Source organism: Dermacentor albipictus, chromosome 3 (assembly GCF_038994185.2).
Source record: "Dermacentor albipictus isolate Rhodes 1998 colony chromosome 3, USDA_Dalb.pri_finalv2, whole genome shotgun sequence".
NCBI classification, from domain to species: domain Eukaryota; kingdom Metazoa; phylum Arthropoda; class Arachnida; order Ixodida; family Ixodidae; genus Dermacentor; species Dermacentor albipictus.
The window spans coordinates 41,222,486-41,244,358 of NC_091823.1; the positions used below are offsets into that span (position 1 = coordinate 41,222,486).

Genomic DNA, 21,873 nt, shown 5'->3' on the forward strand with positions numbered 1-21,873 from the left:
CAATCTGATGTGGTACTGTTGCAATATGTGAACAGATGTACATGAATTTTGAACATAACAGGTTTCTTGTGACAGATTTTTTGTGCACATTTTTTTTCTTAGAACTGTGTAATTTGGACGAGTAGTCAAGTTCATTTGTTGCTTCGAGAATTTTAATGCATTACGCTCTATGAATGTGTTTTGTGGAAATGTGAGCACTTTGATAAATTGAATATTTTATGAAATTAGGTTTTCTTATATCGAGGCTTGACCGTGCTCTCTTTCAGGACCTGACTCACCTAAATATCCGTGCCAGCATCATGTGCATGGTGGGGAGGGTGCAGCATCTGGCGCACGCAGATGATGATCAGCATGCAGACGATGCAGAGCTGCTTGACCCCTTGACCCCGTGCAGCACACCAGGTGACTTGTCACCCTGGCAGGCCGAACTGGCGCCGAGTGTGCGGAAGCTGCGTCAATCTATGGCGTGCCTCCAGAAAGTGGCCCGATTCGCTTATGCATTGCTCTCACTCAAGGTACCGTTTGCCTTTGAACCATGTGGCATGCAATTGTGCTGAAAGGACTGTTGTTACCAGCGATGGCAGTTGCAGTGATCTGTGTGTTTTTAAGAGCTTTAAACTTTCAAACCCACTTCTTTCTTCAACAACTTGATGCCTTTTATCCCAAATCTAACCCCCCTGCTAAGCCTTTCTTAATATGCAGCTAAAATTATCTGACCGACTTCCTTGAATACACCAACACTATTTGCAGGTTTGTGAAGCTTGATTGCTAGTAATTGAGCAAAATGTTACAAGTCACCCTATTTATTGGTTGGCTTGTCGTGGGCATTTCGAGTGGCCAGTTAGAGCACATACTCTCTCAACGGCAGACTGCATCCAATAATCATAGTAACCCCATATATTGAATCAATTATCTAATTGTTGAATTGAATAGTACTTTGGTTTGAAACAAAGTATGAGATTTATGTGTGAGATTTCAAATATTTGCACACTCCTAATGTGTTGTCATGGTCACATTTACGGTAAGTGGGCATAGAGTTACTAAAGCGAACTCATTTTCTTTCTTTCCCGCTCTACCAGGAACCGCCACCATCAGCATCTCTGAGCTACACTGTTCGCCAGAGACGGGATATCTGCTTCTCTCATGCGGTGAGTGTCTTGAGAGATAAATTTAGAGCTCTCGGTGTTACTTGTAAATATTGCAAGCAGCTGGTATATGTAATTTCTGTACTGCCATATTTGCACATATTGAATGCGGTCATAAACACATTACTGGAGGTCTGAGAGAAACTTGGTGGTGTCACTGTGTCAGTTGTGACAAAATCTACTTTTAATAGCACGGCACTTATCTGACAAAGAATCGGCCAAAACGTGCCTGTAGAGGGATGTGTTGGACATCAATATTGAGCTGAAATTTTTCTGCCCTATAACTGTTGCCCATTAGTAAGGGTTACATCATCATTCTTCTTTGTCTGATGGAAGATGAACTCATCAACGTCATTGGTCAGGAAACGTTCATCCAGGCTAACAGCTCGACTCATCAGAAGCATGCTTAGGCTGACGGAGTGGCACTAGCAACCTGAACACTTTCTCATAAACCACTGGACACTAACGATGTGCCAGGCTATATACTGCAGTTCCCGCCAGGCAGTACCGACAGCCACTGTGAATGGGCCTGTTGTGCACAATACTGCAAATGACGGATACTGCAAGTTGTCCAGTGCCTCCTGTATCACTCTTTCTACACTTTTCTCTCGTCACCATAAGTGGTTGCAGCTTCAACCTTACCTTTCTTTTCTCTTAATTATTTGCTGCCCCCAGTAAAAGTTGAAGAGAAGGATAGAAAACACATCACAATTATAATGTAGCTTGAGACTGCATACAACAGCCACATTCATGGGCTTATAAAAAATCCAAATAAAGTGTGCAGATGCCTGCAATATGCATACCTGTGAGTATTTCCTACATATTATTCATAATTTAAATTTAGTAGCTCCTCCCTGCTACCTGTGCTTGACCTAGTGTAATGAGCAAGCTTTCTTAACCTTCAAACACACCTGTGCTGCTCCACTTGGCAATGGGGTTTTGCAGTGAAACCCACATAAAGGTGATTGCACATGGTTTAGAGTTGGTTTTTGTTCATTTCTGACGCACTTGGTGGTCAAGCAAAGTGTATACATTATAACAAATCTTACATTTAACTAGCAACACATTTCTTAATAGTGAAATTTCCACATTAGGTTCGGAATGACACAAAAGAAACTTGCATTATACTATCTGTGCAAATATGGTATCCATTGTCACTTGTGGCTGCTTATGTTCCCCTCATATACGGTGTGGCCAGTTGTCAGCAGACAAGCAAGTTGTCAGCTTAATGTGTGTGTCATAAGATTTGGGGTTGCTATCATCTTTAGCTGTGTTTTTTGGAAAATGAACTGGGGATCTTCGTGGCTCGCATATGCAGAGTTTTCTTTATTACAGCTACGTCATAGTGGCAACTTCAAATATGAGCTGTTCTCTAAAGATCTCACAAGAAGTGGCCATAGAATTTAATGAGCTAATAGCAAATTGTACCTTACCTGGATCCTCATGACATGGATCTTAATGCCTTAGTGACATTCCTTCTAGTTTCTACTTTCTTTGAAAGGGAACAATGTTTGCTTTCTTTCTTGGGAAAAGTTTACACTGAGAAGTACGAATTTGCTTTGCTTCAGTGAAACTTCATTTAATAATGTTTCTAGTTAGCAGAAGTATGTAAATGTAAAATACATTCTCCCATCTTCGAATGTAGCTCAGAGGGTACGAATAATTTTTGTAAGGCAGCAAGCTAATGTGCATGAACTCAGTCTAAGTTGTTGCCTTTCTCTGTGGCTGTTTCAGCTAACATCTCTAGTGGCCGGCCTCATGTCCAAACTATGGTGCCAACAGGCAGATCCTCTATTTGTGCACTGCCTAACCACGTTTGGAGTGCTGGCCCAGTTCACCGGCCTCCTCAGTTGTCATGGAGATGAGCTAGCCATGCTTGAAGACATGATTGTAGCCATAGATGACCTCCGACGTGTTGCTTTTTGGCTTGAACCAGCTACCAATGTCTGCAGCCCGAAGCCACGCGTTGAAGGAAGCCGGTGTGTGCTTCTATTTTGTATGTTTTAATCTGGTGCAGTGTGGTGCCCGTGACATTTAGTCTTGTTTGCACATTATTTTACATTCCTTCTTATTGGCTAAAAGTTATAGAGAAATAATGCATCAGTCAGTGAACATGTACAGTACTGAGAAGTTGAAACGCAATTCTTGAAACGCGTGGCTGCCAGTGCTTCTTGTGCCACTGCTGAGTGCTGGGGACACCGAGCTGGGGTATTGTGGTATACATAATAAAGGCCTTTGTGATGCATTCTGATGGCAGTGGGCCCCCTGGCAATCACCGAGCGGTCACGGATGGCAAAAAAATTGTCCGCTACCATGCGGTCCAAGTATCACGTTTCAGTCGCTGCGCACTGTACCTATATGCATGCACAAAGGTATATGGATTTGGAGTGCTGCAGTGAAAGACCAACTGTTTTGTAGCCTTTTCATACTGCCTACATCTGAGAAGCGCTGCTTGAATTTCCCTGAGTAGCTCAGTGTAGTAGCTCAGATCTCGGCTTTGAAAAAAAAATTTCTCCTTTTTGTGGTGCCTGTGGTTCGTATGCTTTTGCTGATAGTTGTATTTATCAGCTTACTGCTAGCAGGTCCGATGAACACAATTCCCGGCCAGGTGCACTTCTTCTGTTAGCATTAATATTGTCATTTCCTGTAGTTTTCTAATGTGCTCTCATGGACAGTTATCAAGACAACTGTGAAACTGAGTGCTTGCCATTGCTGTGAGGTAGTATGCTAAAAGTTATGCCCTACGAGAGAGGAAGCATTATTAAAGAGGTTTAGTTGAAAAAATGTACCAGCTGTGTGCTGTTATCAACTGCAACTTACAAGTTGCAACTTAGTCTGCAACTTCCTACTTGCAGTGCAATTTTATCTGCAAGTTGTTGCAGGAACCAGTTTGTAGTTGTACATTGCAATTGTATTTGTAAGTTGTAGTTGCAGGAATAAGTGTAGCAAGTTTTAATTGCAGGTATCAGTTGTAATCGAAAGCTGTACATGTAATTGCAAGTTGTAGTTGCAAGGTACCGTTGTACAGTATTTGCATGTCGTAGTCACAGGGAGCAGTTTTAGATGCTAGTTGTAGTTGCAGAGAGCAGGGGGGTATTCTGTAAGTGTCCGCCTAGTGGATTGTCCAACTCGGCCGACACTGATTGTCTGGAGCTAGGCCAGTAAGAAGGAAACTGGCTGTCCCGAAATGGGCATGTCCACTTGGTACACATCTACATAATACCCCCCCTAGTTATAGGTGCAAGTCAGTTATAGTTACAGGGAGCAGTTGTAGTTGCAAGTTGCTGTAATTTCAGGAAGCGGTTGTAGTTGCAGGGAGCCATTGTAATTCCAAGAGCAAGGAGCTGTAGTGGCCAGTCACATTTAGGAGGGAACACCTGTAGTTGCAAGTTGTATGTAGTTGCATGGTGCTCTTGTAGTTGCAGGTTGTAGTTGTAGGGAGCAGTTTCTGTTGCCAGATGTTGCAAGGTGCAGCTTTAGTTACCAACTGTACTTTTATGTGTGCTTAAAGGGACACTAAAGCAAAACACTAAATCTGTTTAGATAGTTTAAAAGAGTTGAATGCTGGGTTAGTTGGTATTTTTACATGAGAACCACCTTGAAATATAGGGCAACAGGACGGCACAACAGAAAAGAAGACAAACACAGGCACATGCGCCTGTGTTGATCTTCCTTTCTGTTGTGCCGTCCCCTTGCGCTATGTATTTCAAAATGGTTATCATGCCTGTTTAGATAGATAAACTGACTGTTCATTAAAAACTCTGTTGTCATTAATTTTAAAATATAATAGGTTGATTATTAGAAGAGAAAATGAAGGTGTAAGCGTTTGAGTTTTGCACGGAATCCCCAATGCTGGTACATCACAGTGTTTTTTTTTCATATTTAGGCCACGTTGGCGCAGCAAAAGTTCCAGAAACTCGCCATGTTGAATCTTCAGCTTCTTTAGAACATGATGATTTTTACAGCTGAAGAATTAACTAGGCCTAGAATATGCTGTAGAAATCCATGACGTCACGGCAAGTTCGTGCAGAAACATTAAGCAGGCGTCGCTGCCTGTTTTTTGTTATTGCACTTTTTCTGGCTTACCACCATGTGACTTATCATAATAAGAGTGGTGGTTTTGATATCGCAAAGGAGTAGTATACCGATACAGAACAAAACATCTTTCTCTTTAGTGACCCCTTAAAAGGCACAAGGTAGTATGCTTGGTTTGTATTGCATGCAGACATTATTATCCACCTGTGCTTGTAACAACAGCAGTGTAATCTTGTGCTTTAGGGTCTTCCTGTCAGTGCTGATCCCAACACCAGACACTGTGATGGCCAAAGTGCCGCACAGGGGCCGCTTCCAGTTCAGTGTCGTCCCAGTATTCTTCAACGTTGGCATTAACGAGCAAGCTACACTGGCTGAAAAGTAAGTCTAGCATAAATTTGAAAGTAATTTCTGTTGAACTACAGAGCAGGCTGCAATCTTCTGTTGTTTAAGCTTGCCTATGTGAACACAAACAAGGTATTTCTGGCACTGTGCGTAAAGTGAGGGTGTATCACTGATACGGCTGCTTGAGACCTTAGGTGTATGTCTCTTATCAGATGTCTAGCTCAATAAAAAAGGCACCTAATCTCCTTGGAAACATAACAGTGTACTCTAACAGATAATTTATCTTAACAGAAATCAGGAAATCTGCTGTAGTGCCTTAATAGCGTATTGTGATTGTGTAGTGAGCAGTGACATTTGTTGACTGGTCAAATGGAACAAGTTTGACTAAACTCTTTTACTTATCATATTCTTCCTAAAACTTCAGAGTTTTGCTGTAGCGGAGTAGTCTAGAAAGAATTTTGCCAATCTGTGCTAATGCTTGCTGAATTTAACTTGAAACTACTTTCTGCTTTTGTTGGTGCTGTTTGCTTATACTGTACATAAATCACAACATAATTACTGTTGTCATGCATAAAGGCAGACTGTAACTCGCAGTACTTATTCAGGTGCAGCATTTTTAAATGGGATTAAAAAAACTGGGCCCAGGTTCGCTGTAGCTTTCAGTGCCGCAGAAATGTCTGTGCTTGTGACTGAACAAGGTTACAAGCATTAATTTCGTCATTAATCATGTGATCTTCTTAGAGAGCAGTGTATGAGAGTGCCTCACATGGCAACAGGGCAGCTAGCACTCTTGTTGTGGTGTTGTACGCACGAACTTGCTCTGCCACGAGTTGTGTTGCTCTCTCCTATAATTTGTCATTTCTTATTTCTCCTGCTGAACAGCGCAATGTCTCTTCATTTTAGCTTGGCAAGATGTGTCCCATGTCAGTATGTTCATGTTTTCACATTTGTCACGCATATTTTGTACAGTGAACGTTCTTTGTTATACACTAAAACCTCATTAATGCAGATTTCACAGGACCAAAAAAAGAAAAAAGAAAGGTGTCCGAATTGATCAAATGGTGAAATATTGAGGGTACCAAAAGAACAATAACCAAATGCTTGCCACATCAACATGATTTTATTTACCGAATGGACCGGCAAGTACCGTTTTTGTTGTGCACAAAAGGAGTGCGGAAGCAACAATGCTCATCATCTCGTGACTGATTAGCGATCGCAGTAGTGAAGGCTTCATGGCTTCTTTTGCATTGCAGCCGCGATGGGAAATAAAAATGGTACGACGTTTTGGACAATAGCCAATGCGCACCTGTATCAACATTCGCTTCTATAACTTTACGCATCCAGCCAATCTCTGGCCATACCAATGCACGTTGAAAAAGCGCATGCACTGATTTGTTATAGCGTGCCGGTTCCCAGTCAGGCGAGAATCTGGACACGTGCACCTCAGATGAGTGGGGAAATCGGTGACGTGAAATTGCAGCATGTGCCACTGAAAACGGTTTCTACAACTCGCTAGGCTGTGTGATGCGGCACTGCTGTGGCACGTGAAGTTTCAGTGTTGGTTCTCCATTGCTTTTTTACGATTTGCACATTTGCGGTGCTCCACGCTTGCCGCACTCTGAGGGTTGTCTGAATTAACTGGTGTACAGCTAAATACATCTGAATTAACGAGAGTGTGATGCCATTAAATAATGCATACACCTTCCTGGACAAGTGGATGAGTCTGAATTATCCGATTTTCCAAATTAACGAGGGGCCATTTAATGAGATTTTACTGTATCTTCTTGGAGTTGGAGTATCTTGTTGGAGTTCCTTCAGCATAACCCGGTTGGTTCCAGTGTTTCTTGCTGCTGCTCAAGTTTTTAACTTGGCTGTGCATCAAATTAAATTATGCAGGGTTGGCGACCAGAGCTTTCAAGAACGCATCAATCTTGATGGAGCAGCATCGCTCAAGGAGTACCACAAGCAGTTTCAGAAATTTCCCATTCCGAAAAATGATACGCCGAGGGCTCGAAGTAAGTTCATTTGGCCAGCTACCAATAATAGTACTTTGTCTCTTGTCAGACAGGAGATTTTGTTTTTAAATTTACCCAGCCGCTTAACCTTTTTGTTAACATTTTCGTTTTTGTGTTCACAAGTCTTGCCAGACATCAGATGCTTTTATTGCCCATGCTCTCTAAGTAATGTAATTCAACTTATGTGCATTGCAGTCTGGCTACATTAAACTTAAGAGACATTTTTACAATGACTAGTTATATAATGAGTGTTCTGCTCTCCTGAAATAGCGATCTTAAATGCAGAGTGTGATGATGTGTGGTTTTGTAATGCGGGTAATATTGATTGCCTCACTGCCCTTTTATTGTTTTGCCTGCTTTGTTGCATACTACTATGATGGCCTGGCAAAACAAAGTGTACGCATATCAAATATTGATTCAGTTTCGCAATTATGCAACATTCTCCGTGACTAAACATTTTTTGTGCACTTACAAGGTGGTACAAGTAACATAGTGCAGTAAGGACGAGGGACTGGTTGAGAGAGAATAAGCGCATATCTTGCTTACAAGGTGTTTCTTTATTTTTGTAATTTTGCATTTGTAGTGCTTTTCAGTTAGTATTCGAAGAATTTTTTGAACATTCTGCAAAAACGTTGCATCTCCATTTCTCGCATGAAATATTAGAACGTGTATAAAAAGTGCAGATAGTGTATTTTTGGAAAAATACTTCTCAGAATGAGACATCTTATTTCTTTGAAAAACGAAACTGCCATAGAGACTGAAATACAGTAGAACCTCGTTGGTCCGATCCTGTATGTACGTTTTCCCGGCGCCACCGTTCGCAATCGAGAACACAAGAAATGACCCAATAGAGTTATGCTAATTTTTTACTGGTTCATACGTTCCCAGAAGACACGATTTTACGGCACCGACGTTCAACACGTCGCCAAACTGCGATCGTATGATACGTTTCCCAGGCACTAAAGCCCGTATAAACAAGAAAATGCGTGTGAGGCGTGCGCATTTCGGGGACAGTATATAGTTGCCTGTCGCGGCAGCTTCACTGCAATACTCACCTGTCCGTCTCACATGAAATTGCCGGCGCGCACTCAGTTTCTCATTTCGGTACCAGCAGATCTTCCCCAGGGTCATCGCATGTGGCATTCACAGCTGTTACAGCCAATCCTATTGCGATAAGCATCTTTGCTTATCTGTTTCACAGCGCGTGGTGCCGTCGGAGGCATAGTGCACGCTTTTAATAGGTGATAACGAAAACACGTCACCGTTCCCTGCTGCAGACTGTGATCGTATACATCTTCTGGCCTCTAGAACCCATGTCAACAAAAAAAGACGCGCAGTGTACGCGATTGAGAACAGTATGTAGCTGCCTGTCTCACATCAAAATGATGGCGCACGCAGTTTCTTATCCCAGTACCAGCAAATCTCCACCCGGGTCGTCGCGTGCCGCATTCACTGCTATCATCGCCAAATCTATTGCGATAAGCACCTTCACCTATCTGTTTTACAATGCGTGGTGCGTAGTGCCATTGGCAGCTTTTAGTATGCAGGCGATAATCCAAACGCGCAGCCGTTCCCTCCTGCAGGCGGTGTGATGCGGGCATCATGTTTCGCTTCGGCGGAATACGGCGTTGCCCACTAGCTCAATTTCGTTTCGGTTTCCCGTCACCCTCTTAAAACACCACGCAATAGGAAAACAACAAAACGTGTCTCGGGCCGCCGGAGCACCACCAGCTCAATGCGCGTGGACGTCTCGTGCCGCAACAATCCGCGCGGCACTTCACACATTATGTAGATGTCAACAATAGTTGAGTCTGTCAAATTTGTTTTGTTACTTCGGACCATACATTTTCCCTTTAATAGATTTTTTTTTGCGTTTTTTTTGCAAAACATATGAACGAGGTTCTGCTGTATATGTCTTTGTCTGTGGCTTTGTTAGGTTAAGTTGGTCTTGCCACCTTGTTAATAAGATGTCTCCATTCACCTTTCAAGTTTAAAGGGGCCCTGAAGCACTTTTTGAACACAGTAAGGAAGCATTGCCGATGTGTTAACAAGGCTCCTGTAAACATGCGAGCCAAATATTATTGCACTACGTGCAGCAGGGAACTTACAATCTTGTGTCAGAAGCACTGAAAAAATTGCTTTCTCTCTCCTTCACAACGTTGTGATGCAGCGTGATCTCAAGCAGTGGAGCCCACAACAGCTATTGGCAGATTTCATGATTGCGAGAACATTCTCAGTAATGTAGTTATTGCTCATTTGAGTTAAATAAATGAAAAATTGATGTGTCTGCAATCTCAAAAAGACAGAAAGGCCATTTCATCTTTCCACTGTTGGTCTAGACATGACAGTTTTGCGTTGTTGCGTTTGCTGTTCGCGGCCTCTGAGATGAAGCACATAGTGTAGATACCGTGGCCGCCACAAGCCGCCTCGTGTTTAACCTTCGGCCGGGGCCAGCAGGGCATCAATCTCTTGTGCCCCCTTGCCGTTTTCTCCCCTCAGTAACTCCGATTGCGCTAGTAGAAATGAAGGGAGACAGAAAGCTGCTGATTGGTCTGATAAACAAGCATAACTTCACTTGTGCTTGAAGTATCCACAAAATTGTAACGGCAATTGAATTTAATAGTCATGTCATTATATGGTTAGATAGAAAACTGTTTCAGGGTCCCCTGAATGGACGATATACTATAGTTTTCTTTCACTTCTGCAATGCTCTTCAATTTTCATTTTCTTGTATAGTGCCATTAAGCTTTATTTTGCAATAAATTGCTGAGATTTTTTATATATGAATGCATAAAGTATTGCTTGCATTTCTTTTTGCCATAAAGAATTCCACTGTAAAAAAACTTGGCGATTTTTGGTCAGAATTAGGGATAACAGTGTGTTACGGAAAGGGTTAATTCCACATTTGAATTTAGAAAACAGTTCACAGAGTATAGACATGCCATTTTTATCTTGTAACTTGCTTGCATTAAACAAAAGTCCAAACCTTTTAAACCCCAATGAAAATACTGGCAAGCATCAAATCACCCTGAATAATTTACTGTAGCAATTAGTTCTATGAACCAGTTTTGGTATTGGTACACAGGAGGTGGATGCATTGTATTGTATTGTATTGTATTGTATTGGGTTTTATTGGAGGTGGCTGCATCATGGTGTCATGGTAAACTGACTCGCTCCATTTCTGTGATGACTGCAGCTGCTGAAGAAACACTCACAGTGTTCTTGCTAAAGTTTTTTTTTTTTATGAGCAACATCGTCTTACCTAGCCTTATTGCTAGGTACGATAAATCATTGATAAATCATTGATACATTGATTGATAAAATCAGTGACGCCAAGTCTGGCATTTCAAGACTAACTTTAGTGCCAAATTAAAGAATCTCATAAGTGGTATTTGCAATCCTTTGTACGTGTTAAAGGGACACTAAAGGCAAATATTAAGTCAAGCTAAAGTGATACATTAGTGCACCAAAATCTCTAAGGTGTCAATATCATCGCGAGCACAGCCTTAATAATCGTGAAACTGAGGTAAATGCTGGACATGATTAGAGACTCTCCCGGGACATTCAAGTACTTGTCCGATGATGAAAACACTCAAACACTCCTCAGTTAAATTTTGCCACTAGTACTCAACCATTCGTTGCAAAAAACAGCATTGTATTGTATTATAAGACGAAATAAAGGGCTACTTGTCCAGTTCTATTTCATTTTTACAAGAAAGAACTAGGTAATTGAAATTACCCTTGACAATGACGCGGGCGGGTTAAAGGCTTCGTTTTTGCTTGACTCCGTGCTGCCCATGCTTTCGCATTTCAGTAGTTTCATTATCGCGTGGTGCTGCGCTGTTTTTGCTGGCTCACAAAAAGCGCACAAACTGCAAGTAGCAGAGAATTCAACGTCCATGTGATGTCGTGGGATGCCTAAACTGCCTATGCTACTTGACCAAAAAGCAGCTGCAGCGACGAATCCACCGCTCTGTCTTGGCTCGGTGCCGCCGTCTGTCGGGCGCCATTTTACTCACTGACGGCTGCAAAGGCTGGTGATGGTGCATGCAACGTCACCATTCCCCCGGTTGGGTGGCGGGGTATTTGAATTTCGAAAAAGGTATTCGGACCCTTCATATGCAATTTTCTCGTAAACTATATCTTTTCTTGGCACAAAACAAGCATTGCAAGGTTTCTGCAATGGTATTTAAACAGTCCATGTTGACTTAGTATTTGCCTTTAATGTGAGCAGCAGCATTCCGGGCAAGTTGGTAATCCATTACTTAAATGATATTGCGCGACATAAAAACGACACGGACGTGAAAGAAGATGACACACCAAGCGCAAACTTTCAACTCAATGTCCCTTTAAGTGTAATCATTTTATGTGCATGTATTTGCTGGAGTATTTCCAACTTCAAAGGTATGTGCGAGTGCTCCTTTAGTTTTCTTTACGCTCTCCTCGGCTTTGTTGCTTGTTTGCCTCTTACGGTAGCTGCTAAAGGCCAAACCCCTGTGTCTCGTTGATTCTGCTCAATTATCAATTGTGTCGTATGGCAAGGTCATACCATAAGGCTGCTTACGATGCTATGCTTGGTTGGAAACTGAATGAAAGCCTTCAAACTCGACTTCAGTGGCGGCTGTTGCTTGGGCCATCACAGAAGAACGCAGAGCCCGCAGTAAGAATTTGTGGGTGGGACGTACGTGCCTTTCTTTTGTTATGCTTGCTTTTTGAATCTGGGAATTTCTGCGCACATACATTTGCACGTGCCATGCAAGTCAGCACAAGAGACCTGGGTTTCACATACGATGAGGTGAAGTGTTTTTTTTTTTCTATCAATAATGTGCACACACATCAGAGGAGATCTTCACCGCACACAGTGCACAATAAGGAAATCTTTCAATTCGCACTTTGGTCATTCCCAACCATTTGCGGTGTCGAAGCACTTCCTAGAGCTACCATGTTTGCATGAATATAATGTGGAGAGGGACTTTTGTCAAATCAGAAAATAAAAAAAAGTTATTGTGGTTTAACAATGTTATGACGAGGTCTCATTTGGAGCAAGGCTTTGTTTGTTTTATATTCCTTGTAAAAGTATGCAGAGAAAGTGGCACAAACAAATTTGTAGTCATGTTCGTTGAAAAATAAATGTAAGGGCAAAAAAGGGCTATGATAACTGTGTCACAAAGATGTTCAATTGCAAATCTCAGTCCTCTATAAAAATATGGAGATCCTTACCTTACCTTTCCCCAAACTTTTGTTTTAAGAAACATAGAGTGGTAAAGGAGGCTATTTGAGGTTATAAGGAACATTGTTTAGCAAATACAAAATGAGATTTGTTTCCTGCTCATTGATGGCACGGGCACTCAAAGCACATATTTGTGCACTTTGAATGGCGCTGCATCAATGGCCGAATGAGAGGGCACTAAAATATTTTAAAGAAGGATACGACTGCGCACTTGTCTGTGCATTGCAGGTCTTGTCCCGACTGTGAACCACTGTTCTTTAATGTCAGAATCCTAGGCGTAAGCAAGAACAAGGCCCCATATCCAACCAAACCATATCCAAACTACTGGTCTAAGCTGCGTGAGTCAAACTACTGTTACGCTTTATTATTCGGGATCGAGATTGCTAAGCATTTAAGAAGTGATAACAATGCCTTCGGCTGACTGGCGTCCTTTGCGTGTTTTATGCAATTGCACATGTGTATACCTGTGTATATATAGGATGCTTTGTTTTTGGAATAAACAGTTGTAAGTGTAGCGCTCGTCTTTCCTTTCACCTTTTGTCCCTTTCACCCTTTTTTTTTTGTCCTAAAAAGTATCATGTTAAGCTCAGTTTTCTAGTAATGTTTGTTTGAGCTGCACCTTTGAGTGTGAAGTTCGAGATGAAGGAAAAAAAAAGGAAATGTGGCAGGGACCATTGGAAGATAATTGTCAAAGTGAAGTGATAGCTTCCCAGCAGACATGCTGAGATATTCTTCTGGGGACAGTCTTATTGGTTAATTCTGTTGGTTAATGCTAAGAAGTGTACGGATGCCGACTCTAGTAACGACCTGCATTACCAACCACATTAAGACTCTCGCGAGAACACACATCATGTACTAGCATCTGAATCTGCTCACCCGTCCAAACCCGTGATTATGATGTCCCCGAGACCATCCCAGGCTAGTCAGCGTGATAGCTTCTCGTCCAATGTGGGGGGAAGAGCCAAAGAAAGCTTTACTTGAAAAAACTGGCTGTGGCTTAGCTAAGGTTAAGTCCAGGATGCAAAGCATACTAGCCTTTATTTTAACGCGACAGCGTTAAGGACCTCGTGTCGCAGAAAAGCCGGTGTCGTCGGCGTTGGCTCAGGCGTGCGGCGCTTGCTCAGGCGCACATTTTGTTGTCGCGCCGAACGCTGCGTTGCTCGACGCTCACCGCAGCCGATGCGGGGCGCGTAGTCGCTGCGCCGTAGCAAAGCCACCTAGAAACAGTCTCTACAGCACGCCGCAACCTTCGCTTCTCATTCCAAGGAGCAGCTCTGTCTCCAGGAGGCATCTCACCTCGTGAGTGTCTAGCAGAGGCAAGCGCAGCTGCTTAGTATATACCGCCGCGACGCCGCGAGGGACGGCGCAAGTTGGAGCCCCGTTTCTTCTCTGTCGTGACGTCACGGTGTCACGTGGTATTGAAGGCGACACCGCCGCGCCTGTGGAGCTGGGTTGAGCTCTAGTAATATGCTTCGCATAAAAAGTTCAATATGTGTTGTGAGCTGATAGCCACACATAAAAATTTACGTTATTTCGTGCAAGCATGGTAGCCATTTATAACAGTGAAAGTTATTGCAAGTAGCTTCTGCCACTTGCCAATGCATCAAAGGGTCGCACACAGGGTCGCTTGGGCATGTTTTTCAAACAATAATTTTTGGTTTGACAAAGGGTTGCAAGGTGCAGTTACAACTTGGCCTGGAAGAAATGACCCCAACAGCATTTTGGGTCACAAGATGCACCCATGTCTGGGCACTACATGCCTGCCAGCCTGTTGCTTTATTTTAGAATCACAGGTCTGAAATGAACAAGTTACCTTAAATTACTTTTTACAGGAACTGCTTTGTCTAAATTGCTAACTAGAGGCGTGCTTGTCCTTAATGCTTGGATTTTCTGCAGAAGCCTTGGAAAATAAGTTTTACTTGAGTTTTACTAATGCATTTGTAAACGAGAAAGGTCTTACTTGTGTTGTTGTACTCGAGAACAACTTTTGGTGGCAATAAAGAGAGAGCTACATGGGCAGAGCTTCTGTACGTGTGCTACTGTGCCGTGTATTCTGGCAGCATATGACAATGCATTTGGTTTCTTGGAACAGATACTAACAGTATAGCTTCCACGTGTGATGATTTCGCATTTGCCCAAATGGGGATGATAACAGCAGAAAAATAAGTCAAATGTAAAACTCAGTGGTAAGTTTTCGTGTTTTTCTTTTTCTGTTGTATATAAGATGTTAATGCTTTCTATTCTCCATCTTAAGCATAAGTGTATGAGGATAGAAGACATTCTTCAGGAGCGCTCTTTCTTCTTCACTTTCTCTTCGTTGCCACAGAAAGTTGTCGATGAGTTTACATGTGCTGATAATAGCAGACTTTGATTGCAGCTGTAGTTTTTAAGGTATTTGTATTAAGTACTGCAGTACATGCTGTACAGCTTAAATGGCAGCCAGCAAAGTTGCAGAGGAATACAATAGTTCACTGTAGCCCCCATACAACAGTAATATATTCGCACAGCACTATAGTCCAGCCTTTATAGAATGGTTATTTTAGTGCTATGGTCCGACTAAGCATAATTAACACTTGGTATAACGCCAAAAGGGTGCAAGATTTGCACGATTTTCTTTGTCTGTCCATCTCATCCGACCAGCATGGATCTAAGGACTGACGTTGAAGCAGCCACATAGGAGAAATTAAAATTTATAAAACAGAACTTGTCATTTCCACTATGGGTAAACGCATACAGTCGAATCCACTTACAACGATCCCAGTTTTAACAATATATTGGTTTTAAAAGTGAGAAGCTGCTGCACTGTCAACTTTTGTATGTGTTCCATGACAACATAACCCGCTTACTAAATGCCCTAATGCCACATTGTCGGTTATAATGATAAAATCTGGCTGCCGGGTGTCCAAGACGAAAGGTAGTGAAATGCGAAATCCTTGAAAAGAAAACGAGAAATTCGAGCCGCTGCAAGATGGGCCGCTGCTCCAACATCCACCGCATGCTAGTTTTCCAGCCATCTCTGCGCCCCTCTCTCCCATTGCCCTTCCACCCCTCTGAACACGAATGGGCTGCCATAGAATTTCTTTCTCTATGGGTCTGCACTCGTAGCTCTAAGCCGCCCCACCCTCCGAAACACGAATGGACGTCATTAAGTGTGCTTCTCGCAGGTTGCTTGCATGTTGCTTGCTGGCTCCTCATTCGGCGCAGTTCTGCAAATAGCTTAATCACTTGCGTTCATCTTTGTTCGTTGTGTTGAAATCGTTCCTGGCCACGCAGTTTCTCAGCCTCGTTTGACTAACAGTTGGTTTGACTCGCCGCGGAAACAGAAGATGACTGATCCACCCGCTAATCATTGACAAAGCACGACGTTGCCGGTGAAAAGAAATTTGGAAACTTAGTGCTTCTAACCAATGAGGCGATCATCGTGAACATGCTTGCATCAGATAGCAACGGTGACGACGGCAGCGATGATGCGGTAGGGCAGGCTCCCGGCAGATGATTCAGTCCCTCCGGGGCTTCATTCTCACGAGGAACCTTCTGCTGCAATACGTGGAGCACCTGGATGTCCGGGAGGATGTAGGCAAGCTTCGCGTAAAGCATTGTTGTGCCATTACCACAAGCCCGGATTCCGAATCTACAAGATGCAGAATTTATCCTGCGAACGCCCTTTGGACAAACCCGGGGCTGCGCCGAAAGGCACAGCGCCCTAATTCTCCCTTGACAAGTCAAGATGCTGAGCCGTCAGGCAGCGGTGTCCTGCGTAGAAGCATCGGCGAATGACATGTCCAAACGTGCAACCAAGTGCCAGACAGCCCGGCGCCGTACCTCCTTTTGCCTAGAGGTCAACGCGCGCGCCAACTTTAAACCGGGTGGCCAGCGCGGTCGCTGGTTGGACCTCTCGGACGACTGCCGAGTGCTGGCTTTGTATTGGGCTGTTTGAGTGACAATGGTTTCTTGGGGCATTATAAGCTGCGACGCGGCCGCCTGGAAAACCGGATCCGCCGACCCACCGGGAGCTGAGTGCCGCTCTCGAGTGGAGTGAGATGTGTCACGCGTTTTCGCCGGACGTCGCCGTGCGGGAACAGTCGCGTTTGCTGTGAGCTCTCGGCCCCCATGCCGATCCGATCTTGTCCTGTATAATGACCTGTTTATAATGTATAAAGTCCCTTTCGTTATTTTCACTGACGGCTGACTCGGAGTCTTCGCTACCAACGCTTTGTCACGAAACGGGTGACGAGCGCTACGGGACCACCTCAAAGTCGTAATAGTGGTGGCAGCGGTGCAAAGTCGTAACAGCATGCAAGGCTGATGGACATAGGGTTTTCTCATGCAAGCCAGCGAGAAGTGCGTGGCGAGATGCTTGTGACGATCTCACCTCAGTGTTTCTTTTGGATTTCTCAAGCTGACAGGCTGCTGCGGCAGCCTTCTTGCAATTTTTAAAAGGCCCCTTTTTGGGGCCACCAAAGCGATGCTTCGATGGTGCTCGCATGTCGCATGCCACCCGTGACCCCTCTTTGCAGTTGTTATAGCAGTGCCATTCTTTAACACCGACAGCCGCGGCTTGTTACACACAATCGGAGCTCCCAGGAAGAAGTTAAACAAGTGAACATAATTAGCAGCTGGATGGAGGAAGGTGCTGAGGAAAGGCACTGACCTCCCTGCTATTATAGTTTTCTCACATCAGCTCTACTATCTTCCTATTTTGATTTTTCGTGCAACCCGGTTATAATGATGGAATTTTCGTGGCACTTGAATATTGTTATAAATGGGTTCGACTGTGTACGAATTGAATACTACACACTAACTATTTGTATTCATATTTGAAAAGGAACTAGTGTTCGGTATTTTCAAACATTCAGAGCTGACCAGATATTTCACAACAACTGACTGTTAAAATCTAGTTACTGTTCTCCATCTGCTAAACAAAGTATTACAAATGATCAGAAATGAGACAACAACGGTGGCCGCATTTCAATGGGGGCAAAATGTGAAAATACCCATGTAGTACTTAGATTTAGGTGCACATTAAAGAACCCCAGTTGGTCCAAATTTCCAGAGTCCCTCACTGCGGCTTGCCACGATATCAGAAAGTGGTTTTGGCATGTAAAACTCCATAATCTAATTTAAATGAGACAACAAAAAAGTTTTGAAGCAATGGAGAAACAAACTTGGTAATGCAGACTCTATTTTCAGTTTTGCGACAGAAGCCTACACGACAAGCTGATTTTTTGTTTGTAGTCTGTCATTTACAATGTCTGGCAGTCTAGCCATGTAGCAGTTTTATCTTTTACGATACAACCTGTGATGTTTTCCTTGCAATGAACGCTTTTACTCTCTTTGGCATACAAGTCCTTCAGCAGCTTTCTTTTTTTCTTTTTTCACAACTAGTGATGTTTTTTTTGGCAATCATTTATTTAGCATTTTCGGTATGGTAGTCATAAAGCAGCAATTCTTTCTTGGAAAGCTTGTTTGTTTGCACTCAGGCTCCAAAGTTATTTAAAGGTTATCCGTGCAGTTTTTAAAAAAAATTACAGTTAGTGATCTTGTGTTTAAATGTGATCATTTGTCCCTGTGGTTATGTCTTTGTTGCGCTAGTTGGTGCAGGCATGATACCTTATTAGTATACCGAAATAAATATTTCTGCAGCAAATATATGCATATGCATTTGAATATTCAGTATTCGAGACTTACTGTTACTCTGTTCTTATTCAAAGAAAGTTTGCATTTGTCCACCTCTAATTTTAATATTTAAGGAACTACATAAATGAAGTTGTATGCTTAGCATTAACTAGCATGAAAAACCTGTGATTTTGGTTTTGCAGCCGACAAAGTTTAATACCGTGTGGCATCCACACACGTAACATGCAGTTAACAGTTTTTTTTCCCTGAGACTGTGCGTAACCTCGCACCCGATCATAGACTACTGTTAGTTTATCATCTAAAGTGACTCCAGCCCATATTGGTATCATTTGATCAGCAGAATTTCGCAATTTTATCTACTGCCAGATTTTCCCAGAAAACTTCTCCAAAGAAGAATTTCATTGCTCTATCTCATGCGCTTCAAGGTAACATCATTCTTTATGGAGTGAATGCAAAAGTTGACAGTAATGAAAAGGCTGATGATTATATGCAATATATTGTTATACATAGTATGTCATGTCAATTTATATGGATTGCACCATATTTTACATTTTCTGATAAATTCTGTGTGTTCTTGGCTCTTTGACTTCTATGCATTTTCCTTACCGTTGCTACCTTCTGAAAAGACTGTGAGATGTTTGCCTGCTTCAACTCATCTTTGCCTGTATAGTCGGACATAAAATATTCCTGCCTGTATTGTGGGGCACAGTGCTTGCACACTTCTTCCTTATGCCTCAAAAGTGGGGAGAATGATTTTGCATGCTTTTGTGACTGCCTGTGTTAATTCTCAATTTGTGTTTGTGCATTGCGGCCACTCTCAACTTCTCTCGTTCACAATATGCAGGCATACAGCCCCGGGAGGTGCCTCTGATGGATGTGATAGAGCAACTGCAAACCCATGTTCGCGCTCGTAAGAGCAAAGATGTTGAGATTCTTCATCTTGCAATGGAGGTATGAGGCGTGGATTGATTTACCTGGCTCAGTTTTTGTTGAACTTAACAGATGGCACGTCCAGCTCACTAAGCTATTTTTCTTTATTGTTGTTATTGTTTATTTCGCTTACACTATTTATATGTTTGTTACTCATATAAGGCTTTGAATTTATTGATATCTATCCACTAGAAGGTTACAAGTGGGGTTGGGGATGGCAGTTAAATAAGCTGCTTTTTCTTTTGTTTCAATTAGCCCTGCTGATTGTCAATATAGTGGATTAAAAAAGATTATAGGTTTTTAAGTGCCAAAATACAATCTGATTATGAGGCACGTTGTAGTGGAGGGCTTCTGAAATTTGGACCACCTGGAGTTCTTTAATGTGCACCTAAATCTTTAGTACACAGGTATTTTCGCATTTCATCCCCATCGAAATGCGGCCGCTGTGGCCGGGATTCAATCCTGCGATCTCGTGCTTAGCAGCCCAACACCATAGCCACTAATCAACCATGGCAGGTAATAAAGTGGCTTTGTAGTGTTCAGAAGCTTCTGCAAGTTCCGTTCAAATTTGTGTCATTACTGTAAGAGTTAATATCTGGATGGGAAAAACCTAATGTAACATCATGCCTTGTCAACTGTTGACAGCACTAACCACCATAGATGATTATTGGGTCACGAACATAAATTGGCTGCATCTGATGTGTTATAAACTTCTGTACAGACAAAATATTGTGGACTGTGGGAGTGTGTTTTGCTTAGGCCTTCACATTAATGAAAGTGCCTGCAGCATTGTGCTGCATGAAGCCAAATCAGCACTATATATTGTACAAAAGATATTAAACAAGCATATTGGTACGAGGAGTAGATAAGCAAAAATTACTTTGGTCAAGCAGTTCACGCACATAAAGAAAAATGCTTTTGGGAACCTTGCATGGCACCTGTAAGAGATCCATGATTCGTCAGTTATCATGATTAGTCTTCTCTGTGATAAGTGCTTTCTTGCCATGAAGAAAGGCACCTGCTCACAAGCCTGAAACAAAAAAGGTTCTTGAAAAGTCTTTTAGGTAACACCTATATTGTGCATATTACAATGGAAACAATGGGAAGCCATGTGAAGAAACCCCTGGACAGTAAAAAGTGTTGACCATTCTACTAAAGCTCACAAGTTTGTACATAGCTTGGTTGTCTTTTCCATTGCAAGAAGTATCAACCATAAGTAGCCCAGCATTAAACAGTGATACATACTAATGTCCTTGTTGTGTTGACAAGGGAGCCTTGTGTAAGAGGCTCTTGTCAATTTATTGCTAGATAGCTTCTGCTCGGACGTTGTAGTGGGTCTTGTTTAATATCATGCTTAGACATAGCACTTGCTTGTTTGATCGAGAACAGACCGCAAAGGCATTTGGTCTGCAACAATGCCAGATGAAAAAAAGTAAGTCTCTGCCTTACATTAGAGGCTTCCATCACTCCTTTCAGTGCCATATGGCGGTGAGCACTCAGTCCTGTCATGCATTTGTCTTTCATCTTTGTTTGGCTTGTGATGTTTTAACTACAAAATATTAACTTGTAAAGTTTACCATTCTCCCAAAGCATGCAAGTTTGTATGTAGCTTGGGCTTTTCTGTACATAGCTTGCTGCCATGGCAGGTGACGTACAGTCCGCAACAGAAGTTCATGAAACACAGTTTCCACAACAAATGAATTTCTGTTTTCTTAAGGCATGGCAATCCTAATTTAATGTATAACTATGTAGGTCACAAGAACTGCTCAGAATGAAACTTCGAATTTGAGGCCATGTTCCCAGGCTTTGCAGGAATTCAATTTTTTTGCAAATACCATGTCCTGTAAAATTTTGTGGCCAACTGTATTAACTGTACAAAGTGCTGTTGTAGCTGGAAACATTTCAAACTTGTAACCATACAGGCATGTCGTCGTATGCGAGGCCTACGCTTCACGAGCTGCAAAAGTGCCAAGGACCGTACTGGCGTGTGCGTGACGTTGGAACAGGGGCAGATTCTGCTGCAGGACTTTGGTCTTGATTCTAAGGAAGTGCCCAGAGCAGTGGCCTGCATGCGAAGGTGAGTTTTTGCCGTTTGTGTTTTAGAATTGGATTCACAAATGCTTTGTTACAAAAGCATAGGTCTGAAGGTACATCTGCTTGTGGGCAAATCTGGGTGACCTGCCATCAGTGGTAGAAGGTGTATCGGGAAAGCTGGAAGGTGGCATTATTCTGGTGCACTTCAAATTGATGTCGAAGCTATTTTTTACTACTTTCTACATACTGTGGGGCCAGGAGACCAACAAAAGGTGGCTCATTTAGTCACATAGACAAGCAGTACGCAGATCTATTATCTTCTCTTCAACTTTGGTTGGAGTCATTGCTGGTCAAAGTGAATAGCAGCTTGCGAGTACCAAAGCTGTCATGTGAATGTCCATGGCAGAACACTTTATTTAGCCAGGTGGATGTGGCAGGCTGTGGAAAAGGGCCATGCATGCATTGGGGTTAAGCAACAGTACACTGACAGTAATCGTGGAACTAT

The 21,873-nt window shown here is 42.6% G+C and overlaps 1 protein-coding gene across 7 annotated transcripts in view; it reads left to right on the forward strand.

The window, feature by feature from the left end:
- Positions 1-21,873, forward strand: part of LOC135902557 (inositol polyphosphate-4-phosphatase type I A-like) — a 64,460-nt gene that overhangs the window by 32,058 nt on the left and 10,529 nt on the right. For 2 of the 7 annotated variants that reach the window (XM_065432696.2, XM_065432697.2), the window contains exons 18-26: positions 267-515; positions 1,080-1,148; positions 2,880-3,124; positions 5,424-5,558; positions 6,405-6,449; positions 7,419-7,537; positions 12,153-12,218; positions 19,249-19,355; positions 21,257-21,411. In XM_065432696.2, coding sequence (XP_065288768.2) covers positions 267-515; positions 1,080-1,148; positions 2,880-3,124; positions 5,424-5,558; positions 6,405-6,449; positions 7,419-7,537; positions 12,153-12,218; positions 19,249-19,355; positions 21,257-21,411 — 1,190 coding nt within the window. The remainder of the gene's footprint in view (positions 1-266; positions 516-1,079; positions 1,149-2,879; positions 3,125-5,423; positions 5,559-6,404; positions 6,450-7,418; positions 7,538-12,152; positions 12,219-19,248; positions 19,356-21,256; positions 21,412-21,873) is intronic. The other 5 variants (XM_065432699.2, XM_065432698.2, XM_065432701.2 and 2 more) reach the window with 5 other exon arrangements.